The sequence below is a fragment of the Rhopalosiphum padi genome, chromosome 3 (assembly GCF_020882245.1).
Source record: "Rhopalosiphum padi isolate XX-2018 chromosome 3, ASM2088224v1, whole genome shotgun sequence".
NCBI lineage: Eukaryota > Metazoa > Arthropoda > Insecta > Hemiptera > Aphididae > Rhopalosiphum > Rhopalosiphum padi.
In genome coordinates, this window is record NC_083599.1 from 42,328,180 (window position 1) to 42,352,528 (window position 24,349).

The 24,349-nt window shown below is 26.4% G+C and overlaps 1 protein-coding gene and 1 long non-coding RNA gene across 4 annotated transcripts in view; both read left to right on the top strand.

Annotated features, from left to right (window-relative positions):
- LOC132924361 (la-related protein Larp4B-like) overlaps positions 1 to 4,733 on the top strand; it is a 31,573-nt gene extending 26,840 nt beyond the window's left edge. For both annotated transcript variants that reach the window (XM_060988618.1, XM_060988619.1), the window contains exons 7-9: positions 954 to 1,068; positions 2,276 to 2,579; positions 4,207 to 4,733. In XM_060988618.1, the coding sequence (XP_060844601.1) occupies positions 954 to 1,068; positions 2,276 to 2,579; positions 4,207 to 4,287 (500 nt within the window). In that variant the 3' untranslated portion in view covers positions 4,288 to 4,733. The remainder of the gene's footprint in view (positions 1 to 953; positions 1,069 to 2,275; positions 2,580 to 4,206) is intronic.
- A 12,012-nt stretch (positions 4,734 to 16,745) lies between these two features.
- On the top strand, positions 16,746 to 18,272 carry LOC132926858 (uncharacterized). Of its 2 annotated transcripts, none has more exons than XR_009661544.1 (3): positions 16,746 to 16,942; positions 17,007 to 17,136; positions 18,174 to 18,272. It is a non-coding gene; the product is annotated as an uncharacterized LOC132926858 (long non-coding RNA). The 2 variants fall into 2 exon arrangements; XR_009661543.1 differs by having other exon boundaries at positions 17,007 to 17,227; positions 18,174 to 18,205.
- Positions 18,273 to 24,349: the final 6,077 nt, after the last annotated feature.

The window sequence follows — 24,349 nt, forward strand, 5'->3', positions numbered from 1 at the left end:
AGTTCAATAAAATTTGTTTATTTATCATTTATAAATTAGAAACTAAAAAGACACATTCAATCTTTATGTGATTTACATAATAATTAAAAAAAAATAATAAATTTTTTGTTTAACTGAGTTAAGTTAATATCTTTCTCATTTTCTCCATATTAACTTTTAATTTATCGAGTTAAATGTATAATTTGTTAACTGTTAACTTTTAACTTATCGATCTTGTATCCTCTTAACTTAACTTAACTTGAGTTAATTATTTTCATTAATTTGCCCATCTTTGCCGATAAGAAGTATAAACTGAAGACCTTTATCAAAATTATATAATGTTATCAAGTACATTCCTGGTCTTGTAGTTTTGCAAAACTTTTCACAAATTATAATAATATTTAAGTAAATTAATTACGAGTTGGTTATATAAGATTCAATGATTTCTTTAAGGAGGCATCTATAACATTTTAAACTTTTAAAGGCGTGTTCATTCCGCATTGAAAACGAATTTTTTTTAGATGCGTAGGTATACGATAACACGATTTACACGTAAATTATTACGTATTATTATTTATTACAATAGTAATTACGAATTATGCAATATTCAAATACGAACATAAAATACAGGTTAATTTATATCGCTTGTATATTGTCTGATTTCCTAGACTAGTTTTATTTTATTAAATCTATTATAATATTTTTAAACGATCGACAAATTACTTCATTAAATTTTATATTCAATGGTAATATTATTTTATTAAAAAAAAAAAAAAAAAAAAAATGTCGTATAACGTGCATTGTTAACTGTAATAATCTATAATAATTTTAAAAGTAAATGAATTATATAATATGATTTGGGCCTATTACAATATTTTGTTGAACTTAGCCTCTAAGCCACCCTATTTATGCTTTTGATATTTGACCAAAGCGTTTTTACGTTTTATGAAAATTTTCGTTTTCTTGTGTTATAGGTCTGTTAGGACCTGGCAAACGGGACGCTTGGCTTCAGCTTAGAAGCGACATCGAATTGCATACAGACGACTGGCTAACGATGGCTGTCAAGTGCTTAAACGTCATCAATTCTAGGTGAGCTTATATGAGTATTAATACAATATTATTCAATATGCAATATACTAATTATTATTTTCTGTATTACGTTACACTGGTATACATTGTTAGTTATGCTTATAATATAATATTACTTTAAAAGGGGGTCTGGAGGTAGTAGCTTAAATTCATCTTTTGTTGAGTATTATGATTCGATTGTTTGAATCCACAGATTTTGAACGCTTGCAAACAACTTGAACGTGACCTACACAGATTTATTAGCTTTGTAAAATAAACTTTTAATATAAATCGATTTCAGCATGTTCCTTTGTTCCTTAACTTATCGTCATCACTCTCAAAAACTCCATTCTGGATCTATTAACACTCATCTTCTTCTTTCACACTTATAAATTTAAAATTTTTTCACTTCTATATTACTATCAAACTTTTTTGAATTATAAGTATTTAATGTTAATAAATCTGATGGTGAAGACGTTGAAGTATTTTGGATTAAGTTCAATTTAAAAAAATTGAAAATGTCGTTTTCAAAATTGATTAATTGCGAATTCGATAATCTTTTCAGAAATTTTATCTGATTACTATAAAGATTACAAGGTTAATCAATACAATTATACAATTATTGGTATAAGATATAAGTATATTTTGATAGAAAACACATACAGGATCCCAAAATTGGACATCATTTGAATACAATTTTATTTAGATAATATTTTATTCGAATAAATAATTTTCAGTAATTTTATCTTATTTAACATAATATGATTGGTATTTTAGTAATCAAAATATTTACGTATTAAAAAACTATAGCTAGCATTGTATTTTAAGTTCACGGTTGTAAATCTTCTTTTATTTGAAATAAATAGAAAAATACTATAAATGAAACAAATATAGAACTATCTAAAGAAGAAACTAGAGAGTAAAGAATTCGAATATATTTATATTTTGTACTAGTATTATTATGTTTGAAAATTATTCAATTATATTTTTATTCGAATAATTATAAAAAAAATCATTTGAATAATCATATTTGAAAATTATTTGAATAATTATCTAGATAATATTTTTCCCAACCCTTAAGGATCCTAACCTAATCTTGAATTTTTATCATATTATCATATTATTGCTATTCTGTAACTACACTATGCTTTGGATTCACATCTGTTTTTAGATAAATAATAATGCTATACATGGATATTATATTAATCTCTACTTATGATCACCGTAGGCCTAACTGTGTCAACGTGTTGGTTACCACCACGCACCTGATACCAGCGCTGGCCAAGCTGCTCCTATACGGTCTCGGACAACATTTTGCCGTGGAAAACGTGTACTCGGCCTCCGGTGGCGGTGGAGGTCCATCGACGGGCGGTGGTAAGTCCGGTGGTGGCGGCGGTGGCACTCCGGGGTCTGCAACATCGACTGGATCGTCAAAAGAGTCGTGTTTTGACCGGGTGGTACAGAGGTACGGCCGTAAATGCACGTATGTGGTTATCGGTGATGGAGCTGAAGAGGAAAGGGCCGCCAGACAGGTATTTACCATCATAAAATAATTATTATTTATCTAGCTGTAAAATCCGACTTCGCCAAGGAAAAAATTAACAAATATAGAAATACGGCGCTATTTTCACGAGCCAAAACTAAATTTCTGCGAAAACCCCTTAATAGCAACCGATGTAATTTCAAAAATAAAGCTATTAACACTCTCCGAGTTTCAAAGACTGTATGTAAAACTTGATGCTAATTTGTTCAATAACTTAAATAAAAGTCTATAAGTCCTATCATACATTAATTTCTATATTATAGAGATGGGGCAATTTTTATTTAAAAACAATTAAAGCAATTGCCTAACAGGTTGCCTATAATAGTTATATAATATACTTATCAGTTTTCAGACATTATTTTATTGGTAATGACATCATTTGTGGAGTCAACGACACATAAATATACATTTAAATTTAGTAACTAGGTATAAAAAATAAAATACCTACAGCACAATAAACAGTGGCTTAATGCTAATCGTATAGTTGCATAGAGTATACCATCAAATATCTATATATTTTATTACTTATAATTCATTTATCATTCATTATTCCTAAACAAGATTATTCTAAGGCAAACTATGATAAATAATTTCTATTGGAGCCCGGAAGATTAAAATAATAAATAAATGAGCCCCAGACAAAAAAAAATGTTTATGTCAAATCTCTATGATTAATTAATTATGCAAACTAATTGAGATATTTTGACGGTCCAGTTTTCTGCCTTCCGTGGTCCTTGCTGACCTTTTTTCTAAGATCTTCTTTCCTAAATATATGAATTTTAAAGAAATTATATTTATTATAGTTTAACGTCAATACTCCTAGCCTCCAAACTCATGAACCTCTCATATCCTAGTAATCTACACCATGTTGACGTTTTAGGTATGGACGTATGGTATTGTGGGCCGTGATCAGATAGATATGTTTTTTCCTCGTTTATTTCTTCGTCCTATTTCATATTCTTGTCTACCATTTGATTGGTGGATCGAGTATTAAACCTTAGGTAAAATAATATATATTCCTATATGATTATATTTGACGTGTCATTTAAATCTGCAGTATGTTAACCATTTAAGGAATATTTTAAACTGCTGTCTTTGCAGGTTATAAAACGCGCTTCATATATACATTTAGATGTGTTTTATTTCTAAAAAACTTCTGTGGGCGATTGTTTTAGTTATTTTACTCGTACTTATCAAACTTCTTAAACAAATTAAATATAGCAAATTTATAATTTTAAATTTTACAAAATTCACTTTCACGTGAAAATGTGGATAATTTATCTTAAGTAATTATAGATTTATGGCTAAATCCAAATTAGTTTTGATAGCAAACTGCAACTATAGTATCAATGTCGACATACAGCCAGGTCGCATCATTTATTCATTTGGAACACATCATTTTGGAAGTATAGAAAAACATTCGAAAAATAGATACCTAAGGAGAAAATCAAAATCGTATTATAATACTAGAATCCATACACATATATTACAAATTAAGTTTTAATCAAAAATGGAATATTTATTGCTTGTTAAGTGCAAGCCATTAATGTTATAATTACTCGAAGTTCTGATTTTGAGTAATATTATTTCAATTTCTAACTGGCTTGCCTTTGCAGATGAATTTTCCGTTCTGGCGGGTGTCCGGTCACAGTGACCTTCAGGCTCTGTACAACGCCCTCGACATGGGATTTCTCTAAACTGACTAGATACTACTAAACGGAAACAGCAGCATCATCAGTGATAACATCGGCAGTGTCAGCAGCAGCATCATCAGTGTCAGTGATATCGTCGTGTATATATAATAATAATATGTGTGAGATTCGACCCAGTGACGACGTTATAATAATATTATATAGTATTTTTTATTTTATTATTTAGTAGTATTGAATTGTTGCGTGTAAATAATAATGTAATATTATTATATTATAAATATATAATATAAACCACACGAGTATCGCGACAACGGCGGTGTAGTGTATATAATAATCAATTAGAAACGCCGTCGTAAATTATGTGTTTTAAAATGTTTGTATATTATTACGTTTTATTTTTATGTGTCTACAATGTTTTTGGAGTGACTGTGAGTTCGTATTTTTGTTCTCACGTGTAATATTATATTATAATATATCATTATTACTCTGTACCGCTTGGAATTTATTGTATTGCCTACTAGTTTTTTTCTCGTGAAATCATCCCACTCTCTTTCCCCTAAGCGGCCTAAGCAGACAATTATTTATATAATTTGTGTAAGCAGGACTTATATTCGTTGTCTCGTATATGTATATAATATATATTATGTATTTTTTTCATATTTTATTCCCATAGTTTATACTATATGTTGTATATAATATATTGTACTAGCCATTATTTAGGTACTTGTTAAATATAGCACTGTAGTATATTGTATCATAATATTGTGATAGACGATAATGATTTAGGTACAGATAGTTTCATTAGTTTTTCAGGTAACACTAAATTTCTTAACCGGATTACGTTGTACTGAATTGGAACTTTTTCGACAAACTAGGTAAATATACTTTTATATGGGAACATTTCAAATATTTCACTCTCTTGGATGTGCATGCCTAGTAAAACTTATATTTTTTTAATTTAATAATTAAAATTGTGTAATATACTTAAATAATATATTTTATACTATACATGTTAAATATTATATACTACAAGAATTCACAAAAAAAAAAGTTTTACCTTAAAAATGTAAATAAATCGATTTATATATTTTAATATATCGAAAAAACGTATTCGTGATTAAATTGGAAATTGTTCTCATTCAAGAAATGTTGATATTAGAACAATAATGTTAAAATGACTAAAAAAAAATAACTTACCCAAATATAATATCAAAAGAGGCTTTTCTGTTAAAAAAAAAAAAGTTTGTACTGGGTATGCACTTATCTATATAATACGATCGTATTGTGTACCTAAATACCCCTTATAGTTTGTCAAGCAAAAAGTTACTATTCAATCCAATGTAATCGCGTCGAAAAATATTTAGTGAAAAAATTATCACACCACTGTATTTTATTTTTTACTGGTTGCAGTGTACCTATACTTATTATTTGAACGTAACGTAACCACAATACTGAGCGTCATTATTTGATGGATGTAAAAGCTGAGCGAATTGCTTTAATTTTTTGATTAGTATAAGTCGTGCTTAATTTTTACCAAGTAAAATTCTATTATTAAATATTGTTTAAAAAAATATTGTTATTCAACTTTATATTATTCTACTGAGAATATAAAATGCATTTTATTGTAGGTAACTATAACCTCATATGCTTCATATTTTTGTATTACTATGCTATGAGTGTATACTATTACAGTAGCTGGTACTCACTATAGTAAGATAAACTTGAAATTGAAATTATCAGTTTTGATTATTTAAAAAATGTATTGTATTCATAATCAGCCCTACCATTAGTGCGACCAATATAACTATTATTTAATAAACGAAAAAGTCACAATATCGGTATGGAGAATTTAAAATACTTTACTAGTTACTTTCAGAAGTATTAAAAAAAAATTGTTACTTTTTAAAACTTTTGGAGAGACGTTATAAATACAATATATATTATTGTTATATTGTTAATAAAAGCTGGCATAGGTAATTAATTGTTATTTTGTTTTATACATTTTTATTCTATTGAGGATAAATTATTAAAAAAATGTATGGTAGACAATAAGTAGACAGCATACCCTAAATCAAAAAAATAGTGAGGAATAGCATATGGATCGATCGCAAAAAAAATAATCAATAATTATTATTTTTATTTTTATCAGTCGATAATTTTAATGTTATATAAACTCAGCAACTACAATCATGTTAGGTAAAACAAATGTCCGTTATATTTTATTTATATTGTAAAATAATTATTATAATTACTAAACAAATACTAATTATTACTTATAATTATTATGTAATATTATGTTTTATTAATAATCATAGCTTTAATCCAAGATCCGACCTATGTCGGCGTTAAAATATATTTATACCTATTGCAAACAAATACAACACAACATTATAATTGCTGAACGCGAGACAATGTTGATATAACTAAAAAAATGTATAAGTATAATATTATATTACATTAAAACAAGTATGTATGTGTATTATTATAACAATGAAGTTGAATCCATGGTTTTAAACAATTACTTTTCAAGGCGTGTTTCATTAAATTAGTAAGATCAAGTATGAGTAAATGTTATTTATTACATAACAGTACTTAAAAAAAACGTGAGTTTGAAAAATTATCATATTTAAGTACGATTTGTGTCTGCTCAAAAATCTTTTAAATTGTAAATTTGATCAACATAAAATCTAAAACTACAGAAAACATATATTATATAGTACCTAGGCGTATAGAAATATCATTTTGTAATTTGATAATTTGAAAGAGAAATATTTCATTCAGTTTAATGGAAAATTAGAAAATATGTTACACTTCTTGTAATTTAAAATGCATTAAAAAACTAAAATAATATAGTCAACAATATTAAGTACACGTTACTTACAGACAATATCTATTGACTATTATTATAAAGAACTTAGGTAAATGACAACCAAAATTCCGATTCCCATTTAAGTTTTAATTCAAGTAAAGAGTGTAAACAAATTTTGCATGCGTGGAGTACCTAGTTAAAAGTAGTAAAAAAAACATTACCATGAAACCTTATAAAATACTTCAAATACTTATTTAATAAGTTGATGTCATGCATTTAACTGGTTTGTAAAATAAATTATCAAATTGAAGATATAATAATAATATAATACATTTTTTCAGATGTCATTATAGTATATCAAATAACTACACTTGGTGTAGGTTATACACCTTTTTATAACTATAATATGTATTAATTATTGTATTATGTATATTATAGGAAATAAATACTTCTGCAAGCAAAGTAACTTAAATTAAATTTAAAATATTACTTAATATCTGCTGCTTTAATATTAAAATTACCATTTAGTATGTTACCAATGTACATGTACATTGTACTTGATAGAAATAGTTAAAATTTAGATTAAAATTATTTTAAAAATGTTATCGAGTATAGAAAAAAATATAATAAGTAATGGAAAAAGATCAAATTTCTAAATTCTTTTTACACATAACATAATAATTACCTGAATACTATAAACTTTTTTATCTACTAAAATAAGTAATAATTTTATACTATTATTAGACCAAATTAAAAAGCTATAACACGGCATATTCTATTGTCTTTAAAGTTAAGTATTTATTTGATTACTTAAATAAGATTGTGGATCAAGTGGTTCTTTTCACATGAAATTTATTTTACGAATATTATAATTAACATCTTAACAAATAAACTACAATAGAAAGCAGCAGCTTTTGGAAAAGCAAGCAATCTTATCGAAGGTATCATTGCTTCTTTTGAAAGTTTAAGAACATCTGAATTCTGAGGGCTTTTCTGAACTTTGGGATGAGAATGATGAGATATCATTATTTTTGAATGAACATAACATATTTATTGAAATTTCATCTCTAGGTAAATATTAAATATTTGGAACACTTATACTCAGTGAAAATAAAAATAAATTGGAAGTACTTAAAATTGTATTCAATAAAATGTTAATAGAAAATTTTTTTTTTATTTTAGAAGAAACTCTAACAGTATTATTAATTTCTGGATAAAAACAATATGTAAGACGCCTAATATTTAAACAATTAATAAAAATGTAAATAAATAATATTTATGTTGTCTGCTTTGCTGATTGTAGTTAGAATCCTTTATTTCAAATCATAATTTCACCATAATATCTAGAGTAAAAAATATATATATACCAAATGATTTTTTTATCATGAAACACTCATTATTTTCAAAAAGTATTCATACGTATTTAAAGTTTAGACAAATGGAGTAGTGGACAAACATTTTTCGGGGTAACCCCGTACCACTCCACTTCGTGCAACAAAACTTGAAATATAAGTTATCTCATAAACTACTCGCCTTCAATTCGATTTTTATGTATCAAAATACTCAGAAAAATATTCTGCTTTAGAATATGAAATTAAAACTATGTTGTCATTCAAAAAAGTAAAAACTTAAAAAAATATAAAGATAAAAAATATTTATAAGTTTAATTTTTTAATAATAACGTTGTTTTTTTAACAACTCGAAACTATGTAAAAAATGTTTTCAAAAACACAAATACTTTTTGAAATAGTGAGTGTTTTATGATAAAAGAATCACTCTGTATAGTGATTATTTCTAATTATTACCTAAATTTATGTGATGCGGTGGGCTCTAAAACGTAACGGAAAAATAAAAAACATAAATAATTTATTGGTAAGTACGATATCATCAAATTACTTTTATAGACTTGTACATCAACATTTTTTGTGTCATTTAAAAATGGTCTGCAATGATGACTTACCAAATGACAAAGAAATATTCGTCGATTTTTACATTTTATACCGCAAACATTATTACAATAATAATTCATAAAAATTAAGTGAGACATGTGTTGTACGCAAAATTACCATTTTACAATATAGTGACCAATCTTTTTGGTTTTCATTTATATAATGTGATAAACTATTGCAAATTATTTTATTCGTGAGTTCTGCCATAACGACAGGTTGTTTGTGGGTGATATGCACTTGAGAATACTTGCGTAATACCTAATCTTTTGCATGCATATTCTACGTCTTTGTTTTTAAAATGAATATCTCTATCACTACAAAAATATTTATGTACTCCATACGATGTTAAATCCATCAAAAACTTTAATGTGGCTGCTCCGTTTGCGTTTGCCACTGCCTTTGCAAATGCCATTTTTGTCGCGTTACAAGTCGCTACGATAAGATATTTTTTCCCTCTAGAAATGAGTAGTGGGCCTAAGTAATCAAATGTCAATCTTTGTAATGGTTTTCCAGATATTAGAGGTATGGGTTGTAGTAGTCCGTGGCCTTTACCTGTTGGATCTTTTATCATCTGACATGAAACACAAGTTTTTATAAATTTTATAGTATTTTGAATTATTGTTGGCCAATAGTATTTTTGTTTTAATTTTGCCAATGTTTTAGTTATTCCAAAGTGTCCATTAAAAACCGATTCGTGGTAAGATTTAAGTACCGTGTTGGCTAAATCTTTGGGTATCATCACTAATAGGTTATTTGCTTCATGGGGTGACCAATTTTTAAAATATAGTAATTCATTTTTAATACAATATTGCCGAGATTCCTTTTTGTATTTGGAATTAATTGTAGTTTTTATTGCGTTAATATTATGCCGTTACAAAATTCATCTAGTTTTTCTTTTTCTTTTAATATATCGATGTAAACTTCGATTATAGATGTGGGGATATCGTCTTTTAATTTTGTTTAATCTAGTGGTTAATGTATTAATATTTTCTACAGGGTATCGGGATAAACAGTCTGCAGCTAAATTTTCTGCACTTGGTTTATGTTTAATTTCTAAGTCAATTTCTAATTACTTAAAGATAAATTTCGTTATGCGAGATGACGGATTTTTCATTGTTTTATAGTATTGTAAACTTGAATGGTCACTAAATACGGTTATTTTCCTACCTATAAGATATTCTTTAAAATAATTAAGTGCAAATACTACTACTGACATTTCCAGTTCTGTAGTAGAAACATTTTTTTCTCCCACTTTTAATTTTCTAGATGTTTATCTTCATTAGGATTTTCCTGTTCTAAAATACCTAAAAGTCCTTCTAAGGATGCGTCAGTTGTAACAAAAACAGGGTATGTGTACTCAAATTGAGTTAAAACGGGCGCAGTAATTATTGATTTTTTTTAAATATTAAAACTGTTATTGTGGTCCGAACAAAACTTATTTTTTTTTTTTTTGTTAGAATTTTAAAGGACTTGCGATTTTTGAAAAATGTAATATATATTTTCTATAATAACTTTAGCCCAATAAATGATTTGACATCTTTTACCTTATTGGGTATTGGAAATTTTTTTATTGCCTCTACATTTTTCCCTAATGGAATAATTCCACTATTAGAAACCTCATGACCTAAAAATTCTATTTTTGAGCTAAAAAATACACATTTATTTGTTTTTAATATTAATCCGGCCTCATCTAGCCGTGTAAGAATAATTTCCAGCCTCTCTAATGATGATTCAAAATTTCAAAAAGCTTCATTTTTATTACAAAATACTTGAAAACAATTTAGTTGAAATTTTAATACAAAAAACGTATGTTCCGCTAGCAATATTTGATAAGGTAGTGCAAGGGTCCCAAACACATGAAAAAACTACGAAATACACCAAAATCATATTTAACCAATAGATAGCGCAAAACACTAGTAACACAAATCAACTTAAACAATATCCGACACCTGTTTGGTAATTTTTTAAAAATACTTACAAGTCCGTCGCCACTTTTTAAGTGGTATGAAAATTTCGGTATTGACGAGGAGAATAATAATATGCAATCAGAACGCGGCGAGTCGGCCCGGAAAAATGTCAGGAGCTTACGAAAGCCCGGCCACTCGTATTGAAATACGAGGTACGACGGCGGCCGAGTTTGGTAATTTTTTAAAAATACTTACAACTCCGTCGCCACTTTTTAAGTGGTAAAGTTGGGACCATTTCTTAAATGGTAATCGGTGTTTGAAAATTTGAAAAATTCGACAGCTAATGTATGGATTATATTAATATATGGTTTTTAATTTTAACACCTATAATAGTTATATTTTCTATTTAAATTTTATGAGCTGTACATATTTATAATTATACTTTATCCTTGAACCACACATGATAGCCGTAACATGTAAACTTAAGTTGTAAATATTTAATATTTCCTACTTTTTGTATTGTTACAATTACATATGATCTGTGTACTATATTTCATAAAAATGGTGTAATTATTAAACTTGTAGTACGTAATATTATATTATTATGTTAAGCGTTTAGAATATGGACCACGTTTGTATTTATTCTACCAATTAATTCAATTTAGAATTTAGATATATAATTACTAAAATTGTATATTTTTCTCTCTAAATATTAAATGTCAAGAGCAATATATTCATATCTTTTGCAATGCTTTAAGTCAAAAAGTTGATTTTATATGGTTTTTTACGCGAAAAAAGTTTAAAAAAATGTATGGTAAAATGAAATAACACGGTGGCGTACATAGAAAACGTTAGGATATGTGTTAAAACATGTAATCCGTTTTTCAAACTATTATTTAGCACCTTGTTTACGGTGTAAATAATGGTTCTACGCGTTTCGTTCATAGACCCTTTTTGATTCGTCTAGCATTAAAATAGTAGTTGTTCGAATTTCAAAAAGATCTGACATAAACTTAAAGTTCGAAAAACATGTAAATACGTAATTTTATAAGTGTGAAAATGACGCAAAAAATCATAACAACTGAACCAAAATTCGGATACGTTCCAAAATGGTACCAATTAAACCGGGATGTATAGCTCCATATGTTGGTATAACAAAAAAACCAAAATATGTAAAATCGTTGTCCCAGTGCGAAAAAACACGAAAAAAGGGCGATTTCGAACATTGGATGCCACAATATAGGGGGAAAAAGTGCTCCTACGATCTCGATTCTCGACACAAGACGCCAAATTTGATCACCGACTACCATTCTACCATGATCTCGAGTTTCAGACACGTCGTATGACCACTTAGGTTTTTCAAAATTCCCTTTGTGGGGGGTGGGTCGAAGGTACCCCGACTACTAGGGGACTTTTTAGAGAGGCCTAAAACAAAACTTTTGGTGAACGAACAGATCCCCTAAGTTAAAATTCGGTCGAGATATACTTTACTCAAAAACAGGGAAAGGAAAACTTGTAGTATCTGAGTATCTTTAGTACGTGGCCGCCTTCGGCAATAATTGGGTATCCAATACCTACTATAAGTTAGTTATAAACTGATACATCATGGGCCTTTGTCGACCGACGGTACTTATGAGTTCCTCAGCACAAATAAATATATAATAAATAATAAGATTCATTTATCTTTAATGTGACCCGTCGGTACAAAAAAGTACTTCTTTAGTAACATGAAAAAAAAATAAAATTCTGATCCAAATTTAGAAATATAACTGACAACTGTATAATAGATGTCAAAGTAAACAATGTACACGAACATTCTTAGAAGTAAACATGCCAACATCAGACTGGTTTTTAATCACGTAGAAAAGCTATTTTTAGCATTCTTATCGGCTGGAATTATTTCTAATTGTGTCTAGATTATAAATATTGTTATTGTTTATATATCTCGATATATTAAAAGAAGGGACTAAGTCTGATTAAATGCAATAGATTCAAAAGTACCGTCGGTCGGTCCATTAGCTATTTCATGTTAGCCAAAATAATGTATGTGATCTAATATTGTTGATGAATTATTGTTTTCGCAACTTATAATGTGATTATTATTTTATATAAGATTTTAAATATTTGTGATGCTTAAACATAATATTACAATTTTAAAAAATTATTCTAGCAAAAATAGTTTTCTGATTTGTATAGATTGTATTTAAAAAATAATGTGTTAAATGACCAACGGTACATTTATGTACCAGGATCAAAATGTTAAACTGACCAACAGTTTTTCTAAGTACTAAGTACTTAACTCAAATTTGGGCTAAAAAATTTTTTTAAAAGGTGCACTTATTTATTAATAAGTCAATTATAATGATTTTATGCAAAAAAAAAAATGAAAAATAATTTTAATTCTATGTCTGGTCAACAAGGGGTTAAATAAAACAATTGTATTATTTAATATTTTAATACATATTAATTTTATAATATTAATATAGATTTAGACAAAAAACCCCTCCGAAAATTTTTCCTACCTACGCCCATGTTGATACTATTAGTATGTACATATCCTGATTAGTCTTTCAGTTTTTGATAATTGCTTAGTGTATTAATTATTCATTTGATAGTAACTTGAACAAAAAAAATGTATGATGTATGAAAAATACTTAATAATATATTAGCTAAAATATTTTAAAACCCAAACCCATAAAAAATAGTAACAAAAAATGTATTATCACAATTTACTAAAGCATGAATATTGATAATATTGATATCATTTCTCATAATATTTTCAATTGATTTTCAGATTTTGGAAACTATCTGGACAAACTACTTAAGTATTCGTTAATCCAACCATTTTAAAGTAATCTACATATAATTCGCTATTGATAAAACTATACAATTCACCAGTTTTTAATCACTTATGTGTGATTAATCTAATCCGCAATAAAAAAGATATACAAAATACTTTCATAATAAAACCCATACTTTTACATAACTAAGAGAAAGTCCCTTATTTAATAATTAAGTAAATTAAGCTTCCAATAATCTGCATTATTATATTATTTCCATTATGGAAATGGAAGTTTAACTGCAAATACTGCAAATTGCAATCTGCATAAAGATTGTGTAATTAGAAAAATTTGAAGTTAAAATATTTAATTTAACTACACTTAATATTAACGTGGTATTAACGAAATGAAACGTAGATTCCAAAATTGTATTTACAAAAAACCTAAATACCTCGTTTTCAGGCCCAATTTGAAGGTGGTTTACGATATGAAAACGATTATGGTAACAACCGTGTCAAGTCTAAAATTCTGGCATCATGCGGCAATGATATGAATATATGATATATTATAATTTTGAAAAATTCGTACGAAAAAAAACTATTGCCTTTACAGCTATAAAAGTTACGTCCCTAGACAATGGTTAGGCCCCTCCAAAAACTCCCCCGTAGTTGGGTACCTTCGACCCCCCCCCCCCTCAAATATATTTTTGAAAAACCTTAGTGGTCGTTCGATGTGTCTGAAACTCAAGATTCTGGTATTTTAGAAGATGCTGATCAAAAGTGGTATCTTTTGTCGAGACCGTAAAAGCCATTTTAACCCCACTTTGGGGCCTTGGAATTCCGTAATTTGGGTTTTTTAGTCGAGTGTTACTCGGCCGGGTTTCGATATAGGGACAAAGTTTCTTAACCAAAAGTTTTGTTTTAAGTTATTTTACATAAAATCTTTCGGTGGTCGGAGGGTCCTATGCCCCCTCCCCCCCATGGATATTTTGAAAAATGTTTATTTTTTGTTCCACGTTTCTGAAATTCATAGGTTCGATTTTTTGTAGGTCGGTGATCAAAATCGACGTCTTGTGTCGACACTGTAGGAGCCTTTTTACCCTTCTTTTGGCGTCGGAAATTAGGATTTTGCAGTTTTTGGACTTAGTCGCCACGGAACACTTAGTTTTTGGGTGATTAGAGCAGTTTTTTCTACGCATCGTTTAGACATTTTTGTCAAAAATCGAACGGTATCAAAACCAAAGGAATAGGACGATTTGTTGGGAAGTTATGATTTTCTTTTTCTTTTTTGGTACTTAGATTTTACGTATTTTCCGAATTTTTTGAAATTAAGTTTTTGTTCAATCTTTCAGCACTCGAATTTCAGAGTGCTGACTTATAAATTCCATGACGAGTTATAAAGGTTCTATGGTCAAAATGCGTAGGATCATTATTTACCCCGTAATCGGGGTGCGAAAATAGTTATAATTGAATCGCTTGTTTTTTCGTATACGTATACGTTTCTTTATGGTAACCCCCGTATAACGATTTAACAAATTATCTTTTTGACTTTTTTTTCGTTTTTACTCATCTTAGGTTTGTCCACGTTTCAACGTTACACCATCAACATAAAAAATAGTTTATTTAAAAGTAATTTTTCATCAAATCACATCGATAATATATCTATTTAATTTTTATACCCTTCGTTTAGCATTAAAATATGTAAGCTATTTCGTTGTGTATATGAAATATGACCATCATTTTTAAAATGTAAGACGCAGTCAGTCGATCGCTTGATCGTATGCCATACAATTTTTAATAAGTCGTTTTACTCTAACACTATATTTTATGATTCTTAATTAAATAAAGCTTTATGAACTATTCAGTACTCGGCTCAATCAATCAATTAAAATTATCAACCAAAGCTGCGTTGATATTTGATTTTCATTCCTTAAGAAGTACCAACTACCGAAAAATTAAACAACCGAACAAGATCAGAAGATCTGACTGGAACGGACATTAACAGTGTTAAATATCAATTATTGTTCATATAACTGATGAACTTTGAATTTTAATTATCAAAATTAAAGATTTATATGCTTCGAAAACGCTTATAATAAAATTAATATTATTGTGAATGTATAATACTAATATGACAAGTCTCAAAATGTCCTAACGCTAAACAATAGGTACCTATGGTAAATTACAAAATGACAAGTGTAATATTAGGTATATTTTCTAATTTTCTATTAAAACTTTTGTCCTTGTGAATTTTCTAGTACTTTCAAATTTAATTTCTGATTTTATTTATACAAATATATCAAATAAATATTTATTATAATAAGTACATAGAACAAAATAAATCTGCTTGGATACAACATTTCAGTTATTATTTATTAGTGTTAATTTTTTTGCGTATATTAAATATGCAATATATAAGTATGATAGGTGGTAATTTCTTTTGAATTTCACAATATAACTTCAGTAATATTTATGTGAGATGAATATTTAAATTTTATGGACATCGAACATAAAAAATAAAGTATGATGATTTTTTTACTTTGTTAATTATTCAAATAATGAATCGTTATATATAAGATATATAATAGGTAAGATCGTTTATTTAAGTTCGATAAGTTGACCTGTGGACTGTAGAGTCTGGGAGAATAATAATGCATAATAAATTAACAATCTTATAATATTATGCTTACCTACAACTATTTAAACACATAAAACATACATAAATATATTGTTTCGTGCTATTACTTTTTGACTTCAGTCTTACTAGTTACTATGTGTCTAGGTTAAGATTCATAATCTATATACCACTGCCTACTAAATATACAATGTACACAATGTTATTGGAAATCTATTTCATTATATTATAATTCATACTTCTTTTTGACATTGTATTTGTATCTAAAAATATTATAATATTAAACAATTTTGAATTCAGGGGCCTGAGATAAAATGTGATATATTGTATACTCCAAGGCGAATTTATATGATGTTTATACTCCATGATAGTGATTTAGTGATATAAACATTGTTTTTCTAGTGATAAAACCGTTTAGATTTACTGTATGGTATATATTACGTATCTTTTTGTAGTTTTACATTCGTATTTGTATTTAAAATTCAACTTTAAATTGTTTTCAAACATTTTATAACAAGAATGAAGTTTGTCGGTTAGTTTTTGTTTGATTATTTACAATTCTAAATTGTTCAGTGTTGTCTACGTACTAGTTGTCATATAAGGATTTTCGTACTCCTTATGGTGTGTAGAAGTGACATTTTATCCTCCAACCATTATACATATTAAACTGACTAAATTTTTTAAGATTGCGGTACAGCAGATCATTCAAGACATGCTGAGATATAAATTACCATTTCTAACACATGGGAAAATGACAACATCCTACGTTGAAAATGGACTAGACGATACTGATAACAATAAAAGTTTTATGTAAAGTACGAGTATTGGATATTGAATATAATTGATAGCAACATAATTATAGTATAACAAAAACTTAGTGTCATGAAATCCAGACCATAAGATTAAGTAAATAATTCTTATTTACCATTGCCAACTTTTATATATTTCAATTAAGATGATACTTGAAAATGAACTAAAAGATACTGATTATAAAGATTTTATGCAATGTACGTGGTGTTGTTATTGGCTGTAATTGATAAAAAATTAATAGCATTCTATCTAAAAGTTACTCAAATGAATCCTTGACCATAAAATTCGGTAAATTATTTAAATTTACAATTATTAACTAGCATACATTTCATTTAAACAGATACTTCATAAACACTATAAAACATGATATTTTATGATATTTTATGATAATTTTGACAAATATTAAATATTTATGTTTTTAACTGCTTATAAAACCCACAATTCTCAAGTCAATCTCTTGAAATATGGACCACTATATTAGGAAAACGATTCTAATTTACCATTATTACATTGCATACATGTCATTTCACCAGATACTTCATATACTCTATAAAACATGATTTTATATGATAATTTTGACTAATATTAAATATTTATGTTTTTAACTGCTTATAAACACTGAATTCTTAAGGTAGTTTAATGAAACCCAGACCATTAGATTAAGAAAATGATTCTAATTTACAATAATTAACTTGCATACATTTCATTTAAACAGATAATTCATAAACACTATAAAACATGATTTTATATGATAATTTTGACAAATATTAAATATTTATGTTTTTAACTGCTTATAAAACCCACAATTCTCAAGTTAATCTCTTGAAATATGGACCACTATATTAGGAAAACGATTCTAAATTACCATTATTAACTTGCATACATTTCATTTAAGCAGATACTTCATATACTCTATAAAACATGATTTTATATGATAATTTTGACAAATATTAAATATTAATGTTTTTAACTGCTTTTAAAGCACTGAGTTATAGACAAATTTTCCAATTATTATATATATTAACTTATTAAATTTTTTTAGATGGCAATACAGCAGATGAGCAAAGAATGCTGAGAGATTTATTCATATTCATAGAACTTTGGGAAAGTATGAACATCCAATGTTGAAAAGAACTAAAAGATACTGATTATAAAGATTTTATGCAATGTACGTGGTGTTGTTATTGGCTGTAATTGATAAAAAATTAATAGCATTCTATCTAAAAGTTATTCAAATGAATCCTTGACCATAAAATTAGGTAAATTATTTAAATTTACAATTATTAACTAGCATACATTTCACTTAAACAGATACTTCATAAACACTATAAAACATGATATTTTATGATATTTTATGATAATTTTGACAAATATTAAATATTTATGTTTTTAACTGCTTATAAAACCCACAATTCTCAAGTTAATCTCTTGAAATATGGACCATTATATTAGGAAAACGATTCTAAATTACCATTATTACATTGCATACATGTCATTTCACCAGATACTTCATATACTCTATAAAACATGATTTTATATGATAATTTTGACAAATATTAAATATTAATGTTTTTAACTGCTTTTAAAGCACTGAGTTATAGACAAATTTTCCAATTATTATATATATTAACTTATTAAATTTTTTTAGATGGCAATACAACAGATGAGCAAAGAATGCTGAGAGATTTATTCATATTCATAGAACTTTGGGAAAGTATGAACATCCAATGTTGAAAAGAACTAAAAGATACTGATTATAAAGATTTTATGCAATGTACGTGGTGTTGTTATTGGCTGTAATTGATAAAAAATTAATAGCATTCTATCTAAAAGTTATTCAAATGAATCCTTGACCATAAAATTAGGTAAATTATTTAAATTTACAATTATTAACTAGCATACATTTCATTTAAACAGATACTTCATAAACACTATAAAACATGATATTTTATGATATTTTATGATAATTTTGACAAATATTAAATATTTATGTTTTTAACTGCTTATAAAACCCACAATTCTCAAGTTAATCTCTTGAAATATGGACCATTATATTAGGAAAACGATTCTAAATTACCATTATTACATTGCATACATGTCATTTCACCAGATACTTCATATACTCTATAAAACATGATTTTATATGATAATTTTGACAAATATTAAATATTAATGTTTTTAACTGCTTTTAAAGCACTGAGTTATCGACAAATTTTCCAATTATTATATATATTAACTTATTAAATTTTTTTAGATGGCAATACAGCAGATGAGCAAAGAATGCTGAGAGATTTATTCATATTCATAGAACTTTGGGAAAGTATGAACATCCAATGTTGAAAAGAACTAAAAGATACTGATTATAAAGATTTTATGCAATGTACGTGGTGTTGTTATTGGCTGTAATTGATAAAAAATTAATAGCATTCTATCTAAAAGTTATTCAAATGAATCCTTGACCATAAAATTAGGTAAATTATTTAAATTTACAATTATTAACTAGCATACATTTCATTTAAACAGATACTTCATAAACACTATAAAACATGATATTTTATGATATTTTATGATAATTTTGACAAATATTAAATATTTATGTTTTTAACTGCTTATAAAACCCACAATTCTCAAGTTAATCTCTTGAAATATGGACCATTATATTAGGAAAACGATTCTAAATTACCATTTTTACATTGCATACATGTCATTTCACCAGATACTTCATATACTCTATAAAACATGATTTTATATGATAATTTTGACAAATATTAAATATTAATGTTTTTAACTGCTTTTAAAGCACTGAGTTATCGACAAATTTTCCAATTATTATATATATTAACTTATTAAATTTTTTTAGATGGCAATACAGCAGATGAGCAAAGAATGCTGAGAGATTTATTCATATTCATAGAACTTTGGGAAAGTATGAACATCCAATGTTGAAAAGAACTAAAAGATACTGATTATAAAGATTTTATGCAATGTACGTGGTGTTGTTATTGGCTGTAATTGATAAAAAATTAATAGCATTCTATCTAAAAGTTATTCAAATGAATCCTTGACCATAAAATTAGGTAAATTATTTAAATTTACAATTATTAACTAGCATACATTTCATTTAAACAGATACTTCATAAACACTATAAAACATGATATTTTATGATATTTTATGATAATTTTGACGAATATTAAATATTTATGTTTTTAACTGCTTATAAAACACACAATTCTCAAGTTCATCTCTTGAAACCTGTACCACTATATTAGGAAAATGATTCTAATTTACCATTATTAACTTGCATACATTTCATTTAAGCAGATACTTCATATACTCTATAAAACATGATTTTATATGATAATTTTGACAAATATTAAATATTAATGTTTTTAACTGCTATTAAAGCACTGAGTTATCGACAAATTTTCCAATTATTATATATATTAACTTATTAAATTTTTTTAGATGGCAATACAGCAGATGAGCAAAGAATGCTGAGAGATTTATTCATATTCATAGAACTTTGGGAAAGTATGAACATCCAATGTTGAAAATAACTAAAAGATACTGATTATAAAGATTTTATGCAATGTACGTGGTGTTGTTATTGGCTGTAATTGATAAAAAATTAATAGCATTCTATCTAAAAGTTATTCAAATTAAACCTTGACCATAAAATTAGGTAAATTATTTAAATTTACAATTATTAACTAGCATACATTTCATTTAAACAGATACTTCATAAACACTATAAAACATGATTTTTTATGATATTTTATAAAAATTTTGACAAATATTAAATATTTATGTTTTTAACTACTTATAAAACCCACAATTCTCAAGTTAATCTCTTGAAATATGGACCACTATATTAGGAAAACGATTCTAAATTACCATTATTAACTTGCATACATTTCATTTAAGCAGATACTTCATATACTCTATAAAACATGATTTTATATGATAATTTTGACAAATATTAAATATTAATGTTTTTAACTGCTTTTAAAGCACTGAGTTATAGACAAATTTTCCAATTATTATATATATTAACTTATTAAATTTTTTTAGATGGCAATACAACAGATGAGCAAAGAATGCTGAGAGATTTATTCATATTCATAGAACTTTGGGAAAGTATGAACATCCAATGTTGAAAAGAACTAAAAGATACTGATTATAAAGATTTTATGCAATGTACGTGGTGTTGTTATTGGCTGTAATTGATAAAAAATTAATAGCATTCTATCTAAAAGTTATTCAAATGAATCCTTGACCATAAAATTAGGTAAATTATTTAAATTTACAATTATTAACTAGCATACATTTCATTTAAACAGATACTTCATAAACACTATAAAACATGATATTTTATGATATTTTATGATAATTTTGACAAATATTAAATATTTATGTTTTTAACTGCTTATAAAACCCACAATTCTCAAGTTAATCTCTTGAAATATGGACCATTATATTAGGAAAACGATTCTAAATTACCATTATTACATTGCATACATGTCATTTCACCAGATACTTCATATACTCTATAAAACATGATTTTATATGATAATTTTGACAAATATTAAATATTAATGTTTTTAACTGCTTTTAAAGCACTGAGTTATCGACAAATTTTCCAATTATTATATATATTAACTTATTAAATTTTTTTAGATGGCAATACAGCAGATGAGCAAAGAATGCTGAGAGATTTATTCATATTCATAGAACTTTGGGAAAGTATGAACATCCAATGTTGAAAAGAACTAAAAGATACTGATTATAAAGATTTTATGCAATGTACGTGGTGTTGTTATTGGCTGTAATTGATAAAAAATTAATAGCATTCTATCTAAAAGTTATTCAAATGAATCCTTGACCATAAAATTAGGTAAATTATTTAAATTTACAATTATTAACTAGCATACATTTCATTTAAACAGATACTTCATAAACACTATAAAACATGATATTTTATGATATTTTATGATAATTTTGACAAATATTAAATATTTATGTTTTTAACTGCTTATAAAACCCACAATTCTCAAGTTAATCTCTTGAAATATGGACCACTATATTAGGAAAACGATTCTAAATTACCATTATTACATTGCATACATGTCATTTCACCAGATACTTCATATACTCTATAAAACATGATTTTATATGATAATTTTGACGAATATTAAATATTTATGTTTTTAACTGCTTATAAAACACACAATTCTCAAGTTCATCTCTTGAAACCTGTACCACTATATTAGGAAAATGATTCTAATTTACCATTATTAACTTGCATACATTTCATTTAAGCAGATACTTCATATACTCTATAAAACATGATTTTATATGATAATTTTGACAAATATTAAATTTTCAAGTTTTTAGCTGCTTAAAAAGCACTGAGTTATCGACAAATTTTCCAATTATTATATATATTAACTTATTAAATTTTTTTAGATGGCAATACAGCAGATGAGCAAAGAATGCTGAGAGATTTATTCATATTCATAGAACTTTGGGAAAGTATGAACATCCAATGTTGAAAATGAACTAAAAGATACTGATTATAAAGATTTTATGCAATGTACGTGGTGTTGTTATTGGCTGTAATTGATAAAAAATTAATAGCATTCTATCTAAAAGTTATTCAAATGAATCCTTGACCATAAAATTAGGTAAATTATTTAAATTTACAATTATTAACTAGCATACATTTGATTTAAACAGATACTTCATAAACACAATAAAACATGATTTTATATGATAATTTTGATGAATATTAAATATTTATGTTTTTAACTGCTTATAAAACCCACAAATCTCTAGTTAACCTCTTGAAATCTCGACTACTACATTAAGAAAATAACTCTAATTTACCATAATTAACTTGCATACATTTCTTTTAAGCAGATACTTCATATACTCTATAAAACATGATTTTATATGATAATTTTGACAAATATTAAATTTTCAAGTTTTTAGCTGCTTAAAAAGCACTGAGTTATCGACAAATTTTCCAATTATTATATATATTAACTTATTAAATTTTTTTAGATGGCAATACAGCAGATGAGCAAAGAATGCTGAGAGATTTATTCATATTCATAGAACTTTGGGAAAGTATGAACATCGAATGTTGAAAATGAACTAAAAGATACTGATTATAAAGATTTTATGCAATGTACGTGGTGTTGTTATTGGCTGTAATTGATAAAAAATTAATAGCATTCTATCTAAAAGTTACTCAAATGAATCCTTGACCATAAAATTTGGTAAATTATTTAAATTTACAATTATTAACTAGCATACATTTGATTTAAACAGATACTTCATAAACACTATAAAACATGATATTTTATGATATTTTATGATAATTTTGACAAATATTAAATATTTATGTTTTTAACTGCTTATAAAACCCACAATTCTCAAGTCAATCTCTTGAAATATGGACCACTATATTAGGAAAACGATTCTAATTTACCATTATTACATTGCATACATGTCATTTCACCAGATACTTCATATACTCTATAAAACATGATTTTATATGATAATTTTGACTAATATTAAATATTTATGTTTTTAACTGCTTATAAACACTGAATTCTTAAGGTAGTTTAATGAAACCCAGACCATTAGATTAAGAAAATGATTCTAATTTACCATAATTAACTTACATACATTTCATTTAAACAGATAATTCATAAACACTATAAAACATGATTTTATATGATAATTTTGACAAATATTAAATATTTATGTTTTTAACTGCTAATAAAACCCACAATTCTCAAGTTAATCTCTTGAAATATGGACCACTATATTAGGAAAACGATTCTAATTTACCATTATTACATTGCATACATGTCATTTCACCAGGTACTTCATATACTCTATAAAACATGATTTTATATGATAATTTTGACGAATATTAAATATTTATGTTTTTAACTGCTTATAAAACACACAATTCTCAAGTTCATCTCTTGAAACCTGTACCACTATATTAGGAAAATGATTCTAATTTACCATTATTAACTTGCATACATTTCATTTAAGCAGATACTTCATATACTCTATAAAACATGATTTTATATGATAATTTTGACAAATATTAAATATTAATGTTTTTAACTGCTATTAAAGCACTGAGTTATCGACAAATTTTCCAATTATTATATATATTAACTTATTAAATTTTTTTA